We start from the raw sequence: 15,385 nt of genomic DNA, 5'->3' as shown, positions 1-15,385 counted from the left end.
CAGCGCGTGGTTTGTAAGATTTCTTCTGCCTTAAGTCAGGATACTCTTGAGTGTCACACCCTGTAAAATCCGCACACTCCCCACCCCCACCTCCACCATACTGCCTTTCTTAAACAGACCCATAGACATGTGCCATCCCAGGTGGGATGTGGCAGAGTCAGGATTTGCACCCAGGTCTGCTGGGCGCCCAAGGTTGGCTCTTCACTCACCCCTGTTCGCTAAGCCTGGCTTCTTGCCCTGACCTGTATCATCGTCGACCCAGAGCTTTTGCTGCAGCTGTTGTGTCGTAAACCTTTAGTGTCTGGAAGAAATCTATCCTAAGACCTTATGGATCCCCAAATTTAGAAATACAGTAATACAACGTCTTTCAAAAGGCACAATAACATTAAACTTTGATCTGGCACCTCCAGACTCTTTTGAGAGTTGGTTACTAAGAACATGCAGACATGAGCAAGCTCTGTTCAATCAGTAATTTCCAGTGCGAGTGGGTCCTTGGGGCTGAGGGTGTGGAGCTGGGGGAAGGGGGCTTGGAATTGCTTCCTCCAGCAGCGCGGCCAGCCTGTTCCTTCCTCTCCTCTCCCCAGAGGCTCACGTCCTGTCTTACAATCTGTTTTTTGAAAATGTAAGTACAGTTTAATAGACTGGGTTGAGAGGAAATGGGCAGGGATAATGTTTTCCTTGTGTGGTGGGGCTGATGAGGTGGGGGGGTTATTTCCTACTGTCTGATCCGTTACTGTCCCAGGGGCATGCATAAGAACAAACCAGGGTTGTGTTTCTATAAGTAGGTTTTAGTTCCTGATGATCTTTCATCTTGATCAAATCTCTAAGAAAATGTTACGCTTCTTCGGTAAATTAGTTCTTTATTTTTAAAGGACTCAATGACTTGAAGTATGAAACCTACCAAAATTTGCGGTGACTCAGTGATACTAAGTGCTCCGTGAACGGTGGTGGTAACAAAGTGAGTTTCTGTGTCTGTGAGGTAGTGAGCTCAGTCTTTGTTTTGCTCTGCTGCGCCGCTGACAGTTCAGGGATTGTGTGTGTGGCCTGCCCGGTGCCCTCCTCCTGTGGGGCCCCATTGTCTGACGGCTGGGCTCTCCACGCCTCAGGCCCGAGGGAGAGCTGGCGCTGGCGGAGCCCCGCGTCCTCGGGCTGTGGGACGCAGGCCACTCCTGCTGTGAGCCCTGCCCGCGCTCTCCGGGGCAGCCTGCGTGTGATGGAGCTCTGCAGCACGGCGGGGAAGTCACATGGGGTCCTGCAGCAGCCAGAGCGTGCAGAAGTCCAGGAGGGGGAGACAGGTGCTGATGAGCTGGGGGGGCTGGGGGGTGGCACGTGTGGCTCCTGGCCTCAGCGGGACTCAGCCAAGTCTGGTCGAGTGTTGGTGGAAGAGCGGAGTGTAACTTGGATTGTTTGGGTGGGGGGATTATAGAACTTGTCTTTAGCACTTACTTGAAAAGCATGTTTGTGACTGCTAGTTGACATTAACCAACTTAACTGCCTTACTATGGTTTTTTGGTAGAGGATTCTTTGGCATTGTTTCTGGTACATTCTTAGGGGAGGCTTTTATATCTGCATACTATGATTTAATGCTGTGATGGAGGAAATGCCATTTTATCCGACTCACAGTCATCCTAGTGATGTTTTCTTGTACTTATTGCCTCTCATTTTATAAAAGGTGCATGGGTTTTCAAGCACTCTCTAAGCAGCACTGCTAATAGTTTATAATATTTGTAACCAACACATGAAATCACAGTTTAATTTTTGTTGGAACATTGAAGACTTTCCATCTTCTGCATTGGTGACAGATTAAATTTTTTATTTTTTTTCAGTTCAAGGACTATTTACTTGGATTCATGTTACTTTTAAAGGATAAGGTCTGGTGTAAAGTATAATTTTCTGATGCAGCGGCTGGTGTCACAGTATGTTCTCTGTCCACCGTTCCTTTGACATTTGTGTCCAGTGACCACTTCTTCGAAGGGAGACATTGTAATCCTGGGACCAGCACCCAGATTTTCCCACAAAGGAATGAACTCCCAGAGCAGCCCCTCCGCCCTCCGTCTCGCTCCCCCATTCTTGCATGAATAGACCCATTCAGGGGCGAAACCAGAGCCCAGTGTCACAGTGAAAGCGACTGATTCTCTTCATCTTAGATAGCGTAGCATGTAAGTTATTTAATCAGGTTTGCATTTACTTACGAAGGACTGTGCTCTCCCGAGGACACAGAAAACAGTGAACAGACTAAGAATCCATGTTGTATGCATGTTACTGATGTTGAAATCTAAATTTAGCTGAATGATTACTTTTTCAATGTTTAAGCATATATATTTTAATTATCAAACTGGGAAGAAGACTGAGTGTATTTGTATTTATTCTATACAACTTTGTGCGTGATTGAGGATGGTTGGTTTCGGAAGAGAAGTAGCACATCTTAGTGCATTTCGTGGGCACTCTGAAGCACGTGGGACGTGATATTGAAGAAGGTGCTGGGCTGCTGACAGAGCGGGAAGGAAAAAGGGGATTGAGGAAGGGATTTGCGTTCCTTACTTACGTCAGGTCTCCTGGGAGCCCAGATTCCTGCACTCGGCCTGGCAGCCAGAGAGGGCACAGAGGGGGCCGGGCTGTGTCCGATCCAGGTGCACACGCCCCATGCGGGCTCTGCTCCTCACTAGCGCTTTGATTTTGGAGGATCCTTCCAGAGGACAAGACTGAAGCAGAGAGGGTAAGAGGAATAGTTTTCCTGAGGAGGAGAGCTGCACCTGGCCTTGGCACCTCCCCGCCCTGCCCTGGGAGGGGCCTCTGCTCTTGGCCATTGTGATGGAAAGAGGCTTATTTTTTAGTTCAGCTGTTTTGCACTTTTTTTTTTTTTAGGATTTTATTTACCCATTTGAGAGAGACAACAGAGATCATGAGCAGAGAGAGGGAGAAGCAGGCTCCCCACTGAGCAGGGAGCCCGATGTGGGGCTCGATCCCAGGACCCTGAGATCATGACCTGAGCTGAAGGCAGACGCTTAACCGACTGAGCCACCCAGGCGCCCCATGTTTTGCACTTTTTATCTAACATAGGGTATCAGGAAATATTTTAAGGTTGATCTATCATTCTTTAAAGTAGTGGCTATTTAAGGGCTTTATACTGGTGGACTTTTAATTTTTAATGTGTATAGCGTGATCTGAGACCATCATTCTCTAGTGAAACTGATTTATATTTGCTAGGCTCAATCTAAAGAGTAAACTTGATTTTATTATTAGTTGAAATATACTTTGTATATGTTAAAATGCATGGATTTTAAGGGTACAGTTCAGTGAGTTTTGACAAGTGTATTTATTTGTAACAACTACTCAAATTATGATATAGAACATATCTATCACCCTAGAAACCTAGGCCCCTTCCCCATTGTCACTCCTCCCCCCTTCTTCGTTCTGCCCTCAACAGATTAGTTTTGCTTGTTCTTGGACTCACTGTAAATGGGATAGGCATGGCATCCTTTTGTGAATGGCTGGCTTTTCCTGCACGACACCGTGTTGGAGATTGATCTGTGTGTGCGTGCTGTTGTGATGTGAGCAGATGGGGCATCACTTCTCTGATGATGGAATTCATCCCAGCCTCGTTCTACGTGTTACCCGTCCCACGTGTTACCTGTCCCACGTGTGCTTGGCAGTGCGAGGAAGTGAGCTGTGTTGCTGCGGGAAGAATCTGTTACACAGGTTTTCATAGTTAATGGTCACAGGGAGGGGTAGCAAACACATTGGTATTCTGTAGAAGCAGCACGTGAGTTTGGATAGTGATGAAATTCCCAAAGCTGCTAAATCTTAACGGCGAATAATGCGATTTATCATTTGTTGTAGGTGCTACAGAATATTTTGGAAACAGAAAATGAATATTCTAAAGAACTTCAGACTGTGCTTTCAACCTATCTACGGCCTTTGCAGAGCAGTGAGAAGTAAGTTGGATGATAAATTGTATTAACTGCTGCATAGTCGACACCTAGGGGGTTTGCTCACGTTCCCTGAGAACAGAGGGTAGAATGCTGCTGCGATCCGGCGTACCGGTTTGTTCTAGGTGTAGGGATTTTTAGTAGGTGGAGCCTCTGATTGGGCATTGGGAGGGGAGAGGGGAGCGAAACTGTACGTACTTTCACTAGTATTTTTCTTGGTTCTAGGTTAAGTTCAGCAAACACTTCATATTTAATGGGAAATCTAGAAGAAATATGTTCTTTCCAGCAAATGCTTGTACAGTCTTTAGAAGAATGCACCAAGTAAGTAAGACCCTAAAAATTTGCAAAATTCAGGTTATAGTACACCTGGTATTTAAAGAATCGAGTTTAATGTAATTTTAGAAATCACATTTCTAATGATGGAAACTGTTACTTTGAATCTTTTTGGTGTATCAACTTTTATAGTAAAAGTTGTGTTTTTGACTGTCCAGTGTTTATAGTAGGGGTCTCTACTGACTGTAGAGAAAGGAGAGAGACTTGCCAGGAGTAGGAATTTTTAAGGGGAGGAAGATCCCGTGCAGGTGGGCTCCTTCTGCACGTGTTCCTGGCCCTCTGGAAGCGGAGGGGTCGTAAAGTACTATGTCTATAATGTGATTATCATGCTTGGTTTTACCTTTTCCATGGTATTTTGTGGGAAGTGGGGAGGCATGTTCTGAATGATTGGCCATCTGCTTGACTTTTTTTTTTTCTGTGTGACTGTTTTGTTCTTGGTCAACATCAGACATATCGAAGGGTGTTTACTAAGTGCCTGCTGGGCGTTGGAAGACTTGAAGTCATAATGCACATGAACACAGTTTCTCGGCTGTAGGTCTCGATGTTGATTTACCTGTGGACTTGGTAGAGGAAGGAGATCCTTCTTATTTTTAAGTTCTGTTTCTGTGTCAGCAGGACCAGGAAATTTTTTCTCTTGGAATCTGGTTGGTCTCTGGTTTTTCCTTCCTGTAGCGTTTTGTCTTTCTCCCTCTTGGAAGTGGTGAGGGATGTTCTGCCCTCCGTGCCCCAGGCCGACAGTTGGCCAGGCTCACAGTAGGTTCCAGGTTTCCTCCAGGCTCTTGATCCTGGAAGGTGTGACAGGGAAACTGAAGGACACAGGAAGTACTGACTTTCAAACAGAAATTCACATTATGTTTCCTTTTGTAGCATTTTTAGTTTGTATAAAGTGGCATTAATTACCGGGCACGAAAAGAGTAGTTTGAGAATCGCTTTGCTTTCCTTTTGGTGAATGGAGGTCATTTGCCAGCAATGTGGGGCCTTTGCAAGAAGCCAGCCTCCATGTGTTTGCCCCTGCTTTTCCCAGTGGCCTTGGATAACGTGGACTAAATATTTGTGGAGTGCGTTTGTAGCACCTCTCTTGGGCCTTCCCTCAGGCTTGTCTGCACTGCACATGTATGGATCTGAACCCTGAAATTCAGGGAGGGCACAAAGGGGCCGAGAGTCCAACATCTCGTCAGGCTGCAGGTGTTGGAGTCGTCTCGGACCTCCGTGTGACCTAGGTAGTGTTTTGGTCAAGTTCCTCAAGGGCATGGTGCGTTGGTGTTAGCTGTTGGAGTTTCGATGGTGGAACGGAGAGTTTGAGACTAGCTTCCTTATCAGCCGTTCCTCTTACCTTTTATCACGAATATTCTGAAAGTTCGCAGAGATTGGTGCAGAACTCAGATGCATAGTCCTAGGATTTCCCCCCAACGTCCCAGCGGCTCGGGTTGAACCAAACTGTGCAGTTTGTTCTCGGGGCTTAGCTGTCCCACATGGCCTAGCCTTGGCCATCATTGGCCCCAGAGCGTAGAGAGCTATGTCCTTTCCTTCTCCAACTGCCAGTCGTCTCCAGAATCTTCCTCTCTGGCCATCTGCTGCTTTCAGACAGTTGGTTTTATCTTTTGTCCAAAGTTTGTGTACCTGCAGGAGAGTCCATTTGATAGGGTAAGGTGGCTGTAACCTGAAGGGGAGTCTCCCCCTTGCTAGAAGCCAGCTGAGGGTATGGACTCGAGCTTGGAGTCTGATGGGCCTCCCAAGTAAGGACCACTCATCATCGGTTGCTGTTCTTCCACAGTTGGTGCTGACCATCTCCCCTTCTGTTCTTTTTGTTCTTGTGAGTTTATGCCTGTTTGAGGCTCAGCAACTGTCACAGCCTAGATTTGAGAAGGGAGAAGGGGGTCTGTGGGGGGCTGGGCCTCCAGCTTTCACCTAAATGGAAGGAGGGCTGTGGTGTTCGTGGTGTGTGTGTGTGCGCCTGTCTCGATGCTACCTCAGTAGCAAACCTCGCCAGCCAAGTGATTTTATAATTCCCCTCTTACACAGAGCTGAAGGATTCATGGCCTCTGTTTCTCTCACTGCCCAAAGCCTCGCTCTGTGGGCTTGTAGCTGCGCCCAGCTGGCTCATGGCAGCCGGACGCTGGAGCAGAGACGGGGGCTTAGTCTGCTGCTTTACAGCAGGGGCTTTCAGGGCCGGCACTTGCTAGATTGCTGGTATGAACACGCGTTCTGGGATTTTGTATATTTGGCTCTCGTAGAGGTGGTATACAAGGAGGTCTTCCTCACTCAAATTTTCTGTTTATTACTTGGCAATTTCCCTTCTTTCTGTAAAATTTAGGATGATTTCCCTTGTGTTGCATATCTCTAGGTTGCCAGAAGCTCAGCAGAGAGTTGGAGGATGCTTTTTAAATCTGATGCCACAAATGAAAACCTTGTACCTTGCGTACTGTGCCAACCACCCATCTGCAGTGAATGTTCTCACAGAGCACAGGTACGCTCCCTCGGACACCCTCCCCTGAGGGGAAAGGACCTCTTGGGGTGCCCTCCACGTCAGCTCGATGTGGCCACGCGTTACATGAAATGCAGTGCTGCTATCCGCTTGTCTGTTGAATGGTTATGGTGTTTGTAGTCTCCTCTTGAGCTGAGTGCCCGAGAGGCGCTGCTAAGGCGTCTCTGAGGTGCTGAGTAGCATTTTTGGAGTAGAAAAAGGATGTGTTTTTGAAGTCTCCCTTCAGCCTGGAGCCCTTGGGATAGTGGGTTGGAGGAAGTGTTAGGATTCTGGAATGTAGTTGCGAGCTAACTCCAGGCTGCTGGAATCCTGTTTCTCTGAGTTCGTCGAACTGGAAGCACGGGGGATGGAATTAGATTTGCTGTAAGAGAAAATGCTACTTTTAAAACTGGGGCTGGGTTTTCTAGGTAAAAGTGTAAGTTGGAGATAATTGGCTTCAGTTTCTCAACCTGAAACCGAACTAAAAGAAGTGAAGCAGAAGGCACAGATCTGCCGCTGGTTTGGTGAGACCCGGGAGCGGAAGGAGGCAGAGAGCAGCTCTGTGGCTGGGGGGCGCTGCTCAGTGGGGTGCAGGGGCTCCGTTTCTGCTTCTCAGAGGGACACCAAGTTTTACTAAGTGTGCTAGGAAGATTGTCACAGTTACTTTTGAAAAGAGCCATTTAAAAATCTTTTAAACCGTGAATGAAAAAATTGTTCTAGTAGCATTAAGGATAAGTTACAGTTAAATATTTAAATATTTCAACTTAAGAACTCTTGGTAAGCAAGCATGTTTGAGCTATTTATAAATTGAGCTGAGGCTCAAAGTGTAGTGTCCCTGTGAGTGGGGCTGGATTGTGGGGCCGTGGAGGGAGGGCCTCTGGCTCATTTGACTTGGTTTGAGCCCCAACTCCACTCAGCTGGTGAGCCTTGGGTAAGTCGTCTTGCTTCTCTGGGCTTTATTCCCTTCTCTGAAAGTGCCGACTGATGGGGTTATTGTAAGCATTAAGCAAGACGTGTGTGAGCGGACTGGAACTGAGTGAGCGTGGCAGGTCTTCCCCGCGCCGCTCCCCCAGGAGACCCTGTGCATTCACTGCTGCTCAGTGTGCTGAAACACAGTAGGAAAGCCTCTCCAGTCCTGAAACGAGGCAGCAGCCTCTGCCGGGTGACAGAAGGAAAGGGAGGTCAGGATATATGGTGTCCACAGAAATGGCACCCGAAGAACCCCAGCCCTCTCTCCCTAAACTCTTCCTCTGTGTGCTCTGCCATCCCCTCCTGGGCATTAGAATGTCCATGAAAGTTGAATGTGCAAGGATTACATTTATATTTCTGAGAATTCCACAGGAATTCTTGACGTGGCAATAGGGGAGACAAACAGAAGGCAAATAGGATGTTAGGGTAAAACTGTCCTTTAAAATTTTTGTTCTCCTTCCTTTTTGGGGGTTGGGGGTTGATCCTCTAGGGTCGGGCTGGAAGTCTAGAGAGGGTGGGGTGGGCACTTTTGGGGACTGATTCTAACTAGATATTTTTCCCCATGGAAGTAAGGATCTGTCCTGAAGATGGCATTTAAAGTGATTCAGATTGTTTACAAAAATGTTCAGACTTTGAAGGGAAATGCTTGCGAGTATGTGATGTTTATTCCCTCTTCTGTGCTATTACTTCAATGATTGTTTGTGTCCTAGCTGAAACTTAAGTGCAGCATTTTCCCAAAATAACAGGGAAGGAATACAGACAAGTTTGAGTGGGGAACCTCTGTACTGTCTCCATGTGGCGTGTCCTCGGGGTGGAAGGGTCACGGTCCTGCTCTGGCAGGGTGAGCCGTGAGGGCGGGCGCAACTCGGGCTGCCGGGACGCGCTGCCTGCGTGCCCTCCTGAGGTCTCTGGGCAGCGAGAGGCCCCGCCCTGCCCGCCAGTCGGACCCTGCTTCGCAGGCGTAAGTTGGTGAATTGAGACAGGCTTGCAGTTGGCTGGGAGCTTCTGTTCGTGTTCACCACGTTTTATTCTGGCCTCTTAACCTGTAACCTCTTCCCTGCTTCCCTTACATTTGTTGGGAGTCTTAAAGCTGCCACGCTTATGGGTTGATTAACCTATTTTTATGCTTGAATATACTTTTTAAGGATTGATTCAATGTACTGATGAGAAGTTTTAAAGGCTTTATTTGCAATTGTGTGATTGCTCATTGTGTTGAAATTCTGAGTGTGAGTCTTGGGAATTTGGGAATGCATACACAGGGATGACTGTGGTGTAGAGCCAGAGCTGAGAGGTTCCTTCTGCATTTTCATGACAGTAGACGTAGGCTCCTGGCTGCCTATTTTAAATGAGTTACGTGTTTCATAATTTAGTCTGTAAATGAATTTTATTTTTTCCCCAGCACTGTAATTGTTGCTTTTTGCTTGGCTTACATGATGGTTCTCTGTATGAGTGTCCTTTTGTTGGCGCGCACTGTGTCCTTTCAGTAACTTCAGAGGAGATCTTCTGTCTGTATAAGGTTGCTAGCATCAGTAGAAAGTAAGCTAAAAGAGCCATTGTTTTGTCAGAATGGCCGTAACCAGCTGTTTTCTCTTGTTGTACTCAATTTAAAAAACTAAAATGAAATATGATCTATAAAGACTTAACTGTGTACATGTTCTGGCATTCTGAGATCATGGATGTTAAAAGAAGTTACTTTTGTTTGCAGAAATGTCATTTTAAATTCTTAGTTTTAGGGTGTTTCTGGAGGGGGCGAGGAGTAGAACTTGCTTAATTAGTTCTGTTACTTTTTCTCTGCCATAACTACAGTTAGGAAATTTCATATCCAGAAATATATATATATAAAAAAAACCATTCCGAATGGACTTTCTTGTGGTTTTTCTCGTAGTAGGAAAGGCTCCACATGGATCGTGTTTGAAGGACTTGTGAAATACACTTTTAGTGCCATAGAGTTCGGCTTTTATGGGACTGTGCTTGATCAGTTGTTCAACACTTAGAGAAATGCTGCTAATATACGCCTTTCTCCTTTTTGAGTCTGTCCTTTCACTCCACTGCTGTAGGGATGGGTAGGGTAGCTGGGAGAGACGGGCATTTGAGGAAGAAGGTGTGAGGGGCAGGCACCGTGTGTGAGACACAAGAGAGTACAGCAGGGTCAGAAGGACCACACCAGCCACTCGAGTCCAGCATGGGCCTCAGGGCCCTCCTCGGGTTCAGCCACGGCTAGCAAGGAGGACAGGTGCCTCTGTAAATGTGCATGATGACGACACCTGTGTGGCAAGCTCGGTGACGTGCTGGGGATTGATTATGTACAGGAGCCTCTCGGATGCCGAGTGGGGTGCTTGTCCCAAAGTGGGTCAGCCCCTGCCGTCTGTCCTTCCCGATGCATCCTCCTGGCTACCGCTCTCCCTTCCAGCCAAGTTGAGCAGAAGGGAGTGGCTGGGAGAAAGCCGGCCTGGGAGCACTCCTCAGTTACCCACCCCATCTTAGTGGGGAGGGGTCGATGTCGAAGAAGGGAGGAGGCAAAGTGGTGATGCAAACAGGCGCTCGAGGGTGCTGCTCCTGGCCCTCAGACCCCCACAGCGTCAGGGGCAGACACTGGACCAACGCGTGGCAAGGTTGCAAAACCCTGCTGTGCCGGGCTTCCTGCCGTCAGGGGTTTGTCCAGAGAGAACCAGTTAGATACCCACACCCCCACACATACCTCGAGAGAAAGCTCAGCAGCTTCTTTGATGATTTAAGTCGCATCACCATGTAGGGCTGTCTTACAGGAATAAAATCATGAAGCCTTAATCTTACAGAAATGAGAAAACATGTGTGATAAGTTTTTATAGCTTAGGATTATGTGAAACCTTCCCCCTTTTAATGATTTGCCTTGACTTTGATAATACTCCAGAATGTGTGTATATAAATTTATTTGAAAGGTTGATTTTAAGAAATGGAGCAGTCGGGACAGATGGGTGGATAGGCAGGCAGAGGGCAGGTGCTGTTCACCACGTTAGCCCCGTATTGTTTACACAGCCCAGGCACGCGCTCTGGCTTCAGTGAGTGCCCCTTGCTTAACCAGGCCACCTCCTTTTCATAAACCTGACTTTAGGTAGAAGTAGCTGTCTAAGGAAGTCTTCGTGCTTAAGAAGTGTAAGACTAGTTTCATAATGATTGATTCCTTTGTTTTCAACCTGAAATGTGAAACCTTTTATTTCTAAGTTGGTTTAGTTAAGTGAACTGCTTTCCGCGTGGAGGCGTGAGATCAGTCGCGGTTGGGTAAGAGGTAGGTTGTGCCGACACCGATTCTTGTCCTCGCATTTCCAAGTGAAGTCCTTTTAGTTGAACTATAGGAGACGGTCGTAGTCAGTACTTTTGAACTAGCAGGGTATACATTTTGAACGGATTTCGATACCAAAAGGGTATACATTTTCACCAGGAGCCCTTAGTGTGGCTGGTGCTCCCAAGGAGCTTGGGCAGTAGGCAGGTGTAGCTGAGTTGGGGCTGAGGGGGACAGAGGAGGTGAGGCAGTGGCTGGGGGTCCCTGGGGTCAGATCAGGTCACCCACACTGAGTTATAACTGCTCAGTTATTCTTCAGGGTTTTCATATTTTTTGGCTTTGCTTAGTGTTCTTCCCCGTAGGTGACATGGGGGCTCAGCACCTGAGCTGTGTGTCCTCTCCCCCAGCTTGTCTGTCCCTCACGTCCCCACGCCTGGAGTGATGTAGGGGCAACAGGAGAGGCACAGGTGGACAGGTCCGGTCCCCGGCGTGAGTCCTGATGTGTGTGTCGCCGACCGAGCTGATGCCCTCCGCTGCACTCCTGGCCTGCTTGGCCCGTTCCAGACGGTATAGCTGTTGAACTGAAACACTCAGGGCAGACCCAGTGTGCTGGTCGTGGAAGTTAGAGGAGAAATAGGATGAAGGTGACAGGAGCGCAGGAAGTATGCGGGCTTTCAGCTTCTTTAATCTCTGAATATGCGCTCAGTGTCCTCATCTCAAACATGGGTGACGTTCTTTATATATCGTGAGGGCTGAGTGAAGTGATGATGGAACAGTGCTTTTGAAATTGTAAAGCCCAAGTGGGTCAGTTACTTGACTGTGCTCTCTCGGGCTTGTTCCTCACAGGATGCTTCCGGGGCTGTGGGCTGGACCGGTAGGCGCCTCGGCTAGTGCCCTGGTCCAGTGCGTGGTAGCACTGAAGCGTCTTCTGCCTTCTTTTTTTTTAAAACCACCTCGAGGTGCCCAGATCATCAAAGTCCGTTCTAGCTTGGAGAACGCTTGCTGGAATTTGGACGCTCCCGTGTGCACTTGCGGGGGTGGCCTTTCGTGAGTGGAATCGCCAGTGTTCGCTCATGCGCGGCTGTTCTTGCTCCTGTCCAGAGCAGTCACGGCACGAACCCCCTGGGGTTGTCCCCTTCGGTGTCCCAGTGTAGCCAGCGCCTGTGTGGCCAAGTGGGAGGTGTTAGAGACCCCGTTACACCTCCCCGGCTGGTGCTGCTGGTGGGCAGTGCGGTCCCCTGCCTGTGCGCCCACGCTAACCGCCGCGCCGTCTGCTCTCCCCACGGGGCCGCCGGCCGCGCAGCGAGCAGCTGGGAGAGTTCATGGAGACCAGAGGCGCAAGCAGCCCGGGGATCCTGGTGCTGACCACCGGCCTCAGCAGACCGTTCATGCGCCTGGACAAGTACCCCACGCTGCTCAAGGAGCTGGAGAGACACATGGAGGTACTGTGTGCCGCGGGCCGGTCGCTCGGGATCCCATACCCTGTCCGAGAAACTCCCAGTGCACTTCAGGGCCAGGACCCACCAGCGTGCTTTAAGGGGGTTGACGTAACGGAGTTTCAGAAATGGTTCTGTGAAATACCAAGTTTTCTGCTTATCCCAGCTCCATAAAAAACATGTCGTCCTTCATCTCCTCTGTCACCCACTGCTGCTGTTAGAAAAATCTCCAAAAACTAGAGAACGTTAATCTCGGTGTTGAGTGGCACTGAGGTGCCCTATGAGGGACACTGAGCCACAGGTGGTCAGGGCAGTGTTTATACAGCAGTAATGGTAAGAGAGTCCATCAGTTCCTGATCCAGAGGTGTCTGTCTTTTGAGTAGTAGGCTGTAGGCCTGGCAGACACTCGTGTCCAAGCTGCCGTCTGGGGGAGGGTTGGCACACTTTCCCCGTGAAGGGTGGGCCCTGCGGCCCCTGCCCCGTGCCCACCTCCACTCTGGGACGCCAGAGCCGCAGAGGCCCCGTGGGAGGCCGGGTGGAGGGGGGTGGGTGCAGACTGCTGCCTCGGGCTTCTCTCTTCTCACGCCGTTCTTTCCCCGGAGTCCAGCGGCTCTGTGAGAACAAGAATGGCGCTTTAATGCTGAGAAAATAAGATCTGCTGTGGGTTGAAAAGTGTTGGGAAAGTTTCAAGCTAGTCTGCAGAGTGCCTTTTAAAGAAAAAAAACTTTACATTATGAAAACTAATAGTGTTTCTTCTATTCAAAGGATTATCATCCAGATAGACAAGATATTCAGAAATCCATGACTGCCTTCAAAAATCTCTCGGTAAGTGATTAAGCCAGATGTTATGGCTTTATCCCCCAGGCATTATTATGACAAGGGAATGTAGAAAAATTTTTTGTCACCTAAAAATGTCCGATGATAAAAGATACTGAGGGCTAGAATTTGGGTGTACTCAAGTAAAAATGAACATGGTAGTTTATTTACCATGGTGGTAAATTCACATGCTTTACTGGGCTGTGGACACCAGGAAAATTACAAATAGTTTAACCTTTAAAAAGGCACCGCATGTTTGATCTATAGTTACTTGTAAAGGTCCTCCTCCACGGGCAGTGTCTTTGGCGAGGATGAGTTCAGTCCCGCTCTGTCACCGTGCTGCCACATCCCCTGTGTTTCTGGAATGTGCCTCACAGCATTTGCTCTTGGTCCCTTGCTCAGCCTTTGCACTAGCAGAGACCAATAAAACCAGAAAATTCCAGTTTAAAACCAGTCCAGAGTGCCATGGGTGTTGTCCCTCTTAATTCCGTGCTTGTGAATTCAGCGCATCCTCATTCAGTGGACTATCTGTCTCAAGATGAAACAAAGTAATATGGCCAATACTTGAGGTTCTGGAAGCTTCTGTGTCTTCTAACAGTGGTATTCTGTGTCTCAGGCCCAGTGTCAGGAAGTACGGAAAAGGAAGGAACTAGAATTGCAGATTCTGACGGAGGCCATCCGGAGCTGGGAGGGAGATGACATTACGACCCTGGGCAGCGTTGTGTACATGTCCCAGGTCATGGTTCAGTGCGCTGGGAGTGAGGTACGCAGGGCCCGAGTGCTGTGGCGCCGTGCCCCCCTCTGCAGAGCGGTGGGAATGGAGTGGAGGGACGAGGTGGCTGTTGGACTGGTGGTGGTCCTGTTCCCATCTCCAGAGGGTCTTTCTTGAAACAATTTAAGATGCCTTGGGGAAAAATGGAGTTGAGAGCTGAACATAATTTGTATTCAGTATAATTTGTTTTGTAAATGCTTTCTCAGATTCCTCAGTGACAGTCAAGAATGTAAATACTTTAGAATGTTATGCTTTTATGATCGCATAATAAGCGATTTTAAAGGAATGTCAAATTTAATAGGATTCTTGTATCCTAATTTGGTATCTGCCTTTTGTCCTTGTGTGACATAAAAGTGGGTTCTGCTGTTAGTGAGGCTCAGCTCACAGTGGACCACTTGACCAGTGTTAAGTCAGCCAGGACGAGTGATGATCAGCCTGTGTCACCTGAAGGGTGGCGTCCAGACACGACCTGCGTCACGGGTGTCTGCTGCGGAGCGGGATGTACGTCCCCACCTGCCCGGGCCTTCCTACCGACACGATCACTCTAGGAAGTCTGTCTTCGGTGGTTTAGATCATATTCAGCCTCTTGTGTCCTCTCTCCTGGTTGGCAGTTGTGGAAATCCAGTACCTGGTGGGTTTGGTTTAAGTGAGAGATGAGTGTAGACTCTTGTATCACCACCAGGGGAAACCACGATTTGTTTCCCTGTGTGGGAGTTCCATTCACTTGCTCACCAAGCAAGCGTCTCTTCCGGAGTTTTGTCCTACCTTTGTGTGTGTCAAAACAAAACAGACCAAGAACAGTAATTAACATGATCAAAATATGCTAAAGACCCATTTGCAAACTTGAAACTCTTAGGACAGTAAGAAAACCGAAACTAACGTCAGTTTGGGGACTGTAGGAAATCATGATTTCTAGTCTACTACATTGACCGAAAGACACCAAATCTTTCCAGAAAGTCTTTTAATCATGCACTTTTAAATGTTGGGAAATGTTTCTTTACTTTGTTTTTTTTATAATGTGAGCTCTATGAAGCATGAATAGGTGTGCTCAGACAGTGGTTCCAAGCCGTGACTGGGAAGATGGTGGTGGGTCGGACAGGTTTCTTGATGAGGGGGCCTCTCAGGGCCTGGGCTCTGAGGACTCCCGTCACGCGTTGCACACCTCTGTGCACGGCACGTAGGAAGTGCTATCACACAAGTTTGAAGTGCGCAACCTGTTTTCAAGGCCCGTGGCATGTGACTGGCACTGGAGGACTGCGGAGGACCCTGCTTCTGGACCCCTCAGCGTTTGCGGGCCGTGTGGAAATGGCCGCTCGTGGAAAGGGCCGTCTGCATTCTTTACATTCCCAGGAATCTGTCCTTTCGTTGTGGTTTCTCTGGGGCTTTTTTTTTTTTTTTTTTAAAACC

At 48.3% G+C, this 15,385-nt stretch overlaps 1 protein-coding gene across 9 annotated transcripts in view; it reads left to right on the top strand.

Moving 5' to 3' along the window:
- The window catches only part of ARHGEF7 (Rho guanine nucleotide exchange factor 7), a 130,089-nt gene that overhangs the window by 87,277 nt on the left and 27,427 nt on the right, over nucleotides 1-15,385 (top strand). For 8 of the 9 annotated variants that reach the window (XR_004299178.1, XM_032402602.1, XM_032402601.1 and 5 more), the window contains 6 exons: nucleotides 3,841-3,935; nucleotides 4,155-4,250; nucleotides 6,607-6,729; nucleotides 12,258-12,396; nucleotides 13,156-13,215; nucleotides 13,823-13,969. Coding sequence is in view for 8 of the 9 variants with exons in the window: in XM_032402602.1 (XP_032258493.1) it covers nucleotides 3,841-3,935; nucleotides 4,155-4,250; nucleotides 6,607-6,729; nucleotides 12,258-12,396; nucleotides 13,156-13,215; nucleotides 13,823-13,969 (660 nt within the window). In the remaining variant the exon portion in view is untranslated. Of the gene's footprint in view, nucleotides 1-1,007; nucleotides 1,296-3,840; nucleotides 3,936-4,154; nucleotides 4,251-6,606; nucleotides 6,730-12,257; nucleotides 12,397-13,155; nucleotides 13,216-13,822; nucleotides 13,970-15,385 lie in introns of those variants that run through there. The other variant, XM_032402608.1, reaches the window with a different exon arrangement.

Source organism: Phoca vitulina, unplaced genomic scaffold (assembly GCF_004348235.1).
Source record: "Phoca vitulina isolate PV1807 unplaced genomic scaffold, GSC_HSeal_1.0 scaffold5, whole genome shotgun sequence".
Lineage (NCBI taxonomy): Eukaryota > Metazoa > Chordata > Mammalia > Carnivora > Phocidae > Phoca > Phoca vitulina.
The sequence above is the reverse complement of the archived record's forward strand: the minus strand, read 5'-3'. Positions and strand labels throughout refer to the sequence as shown.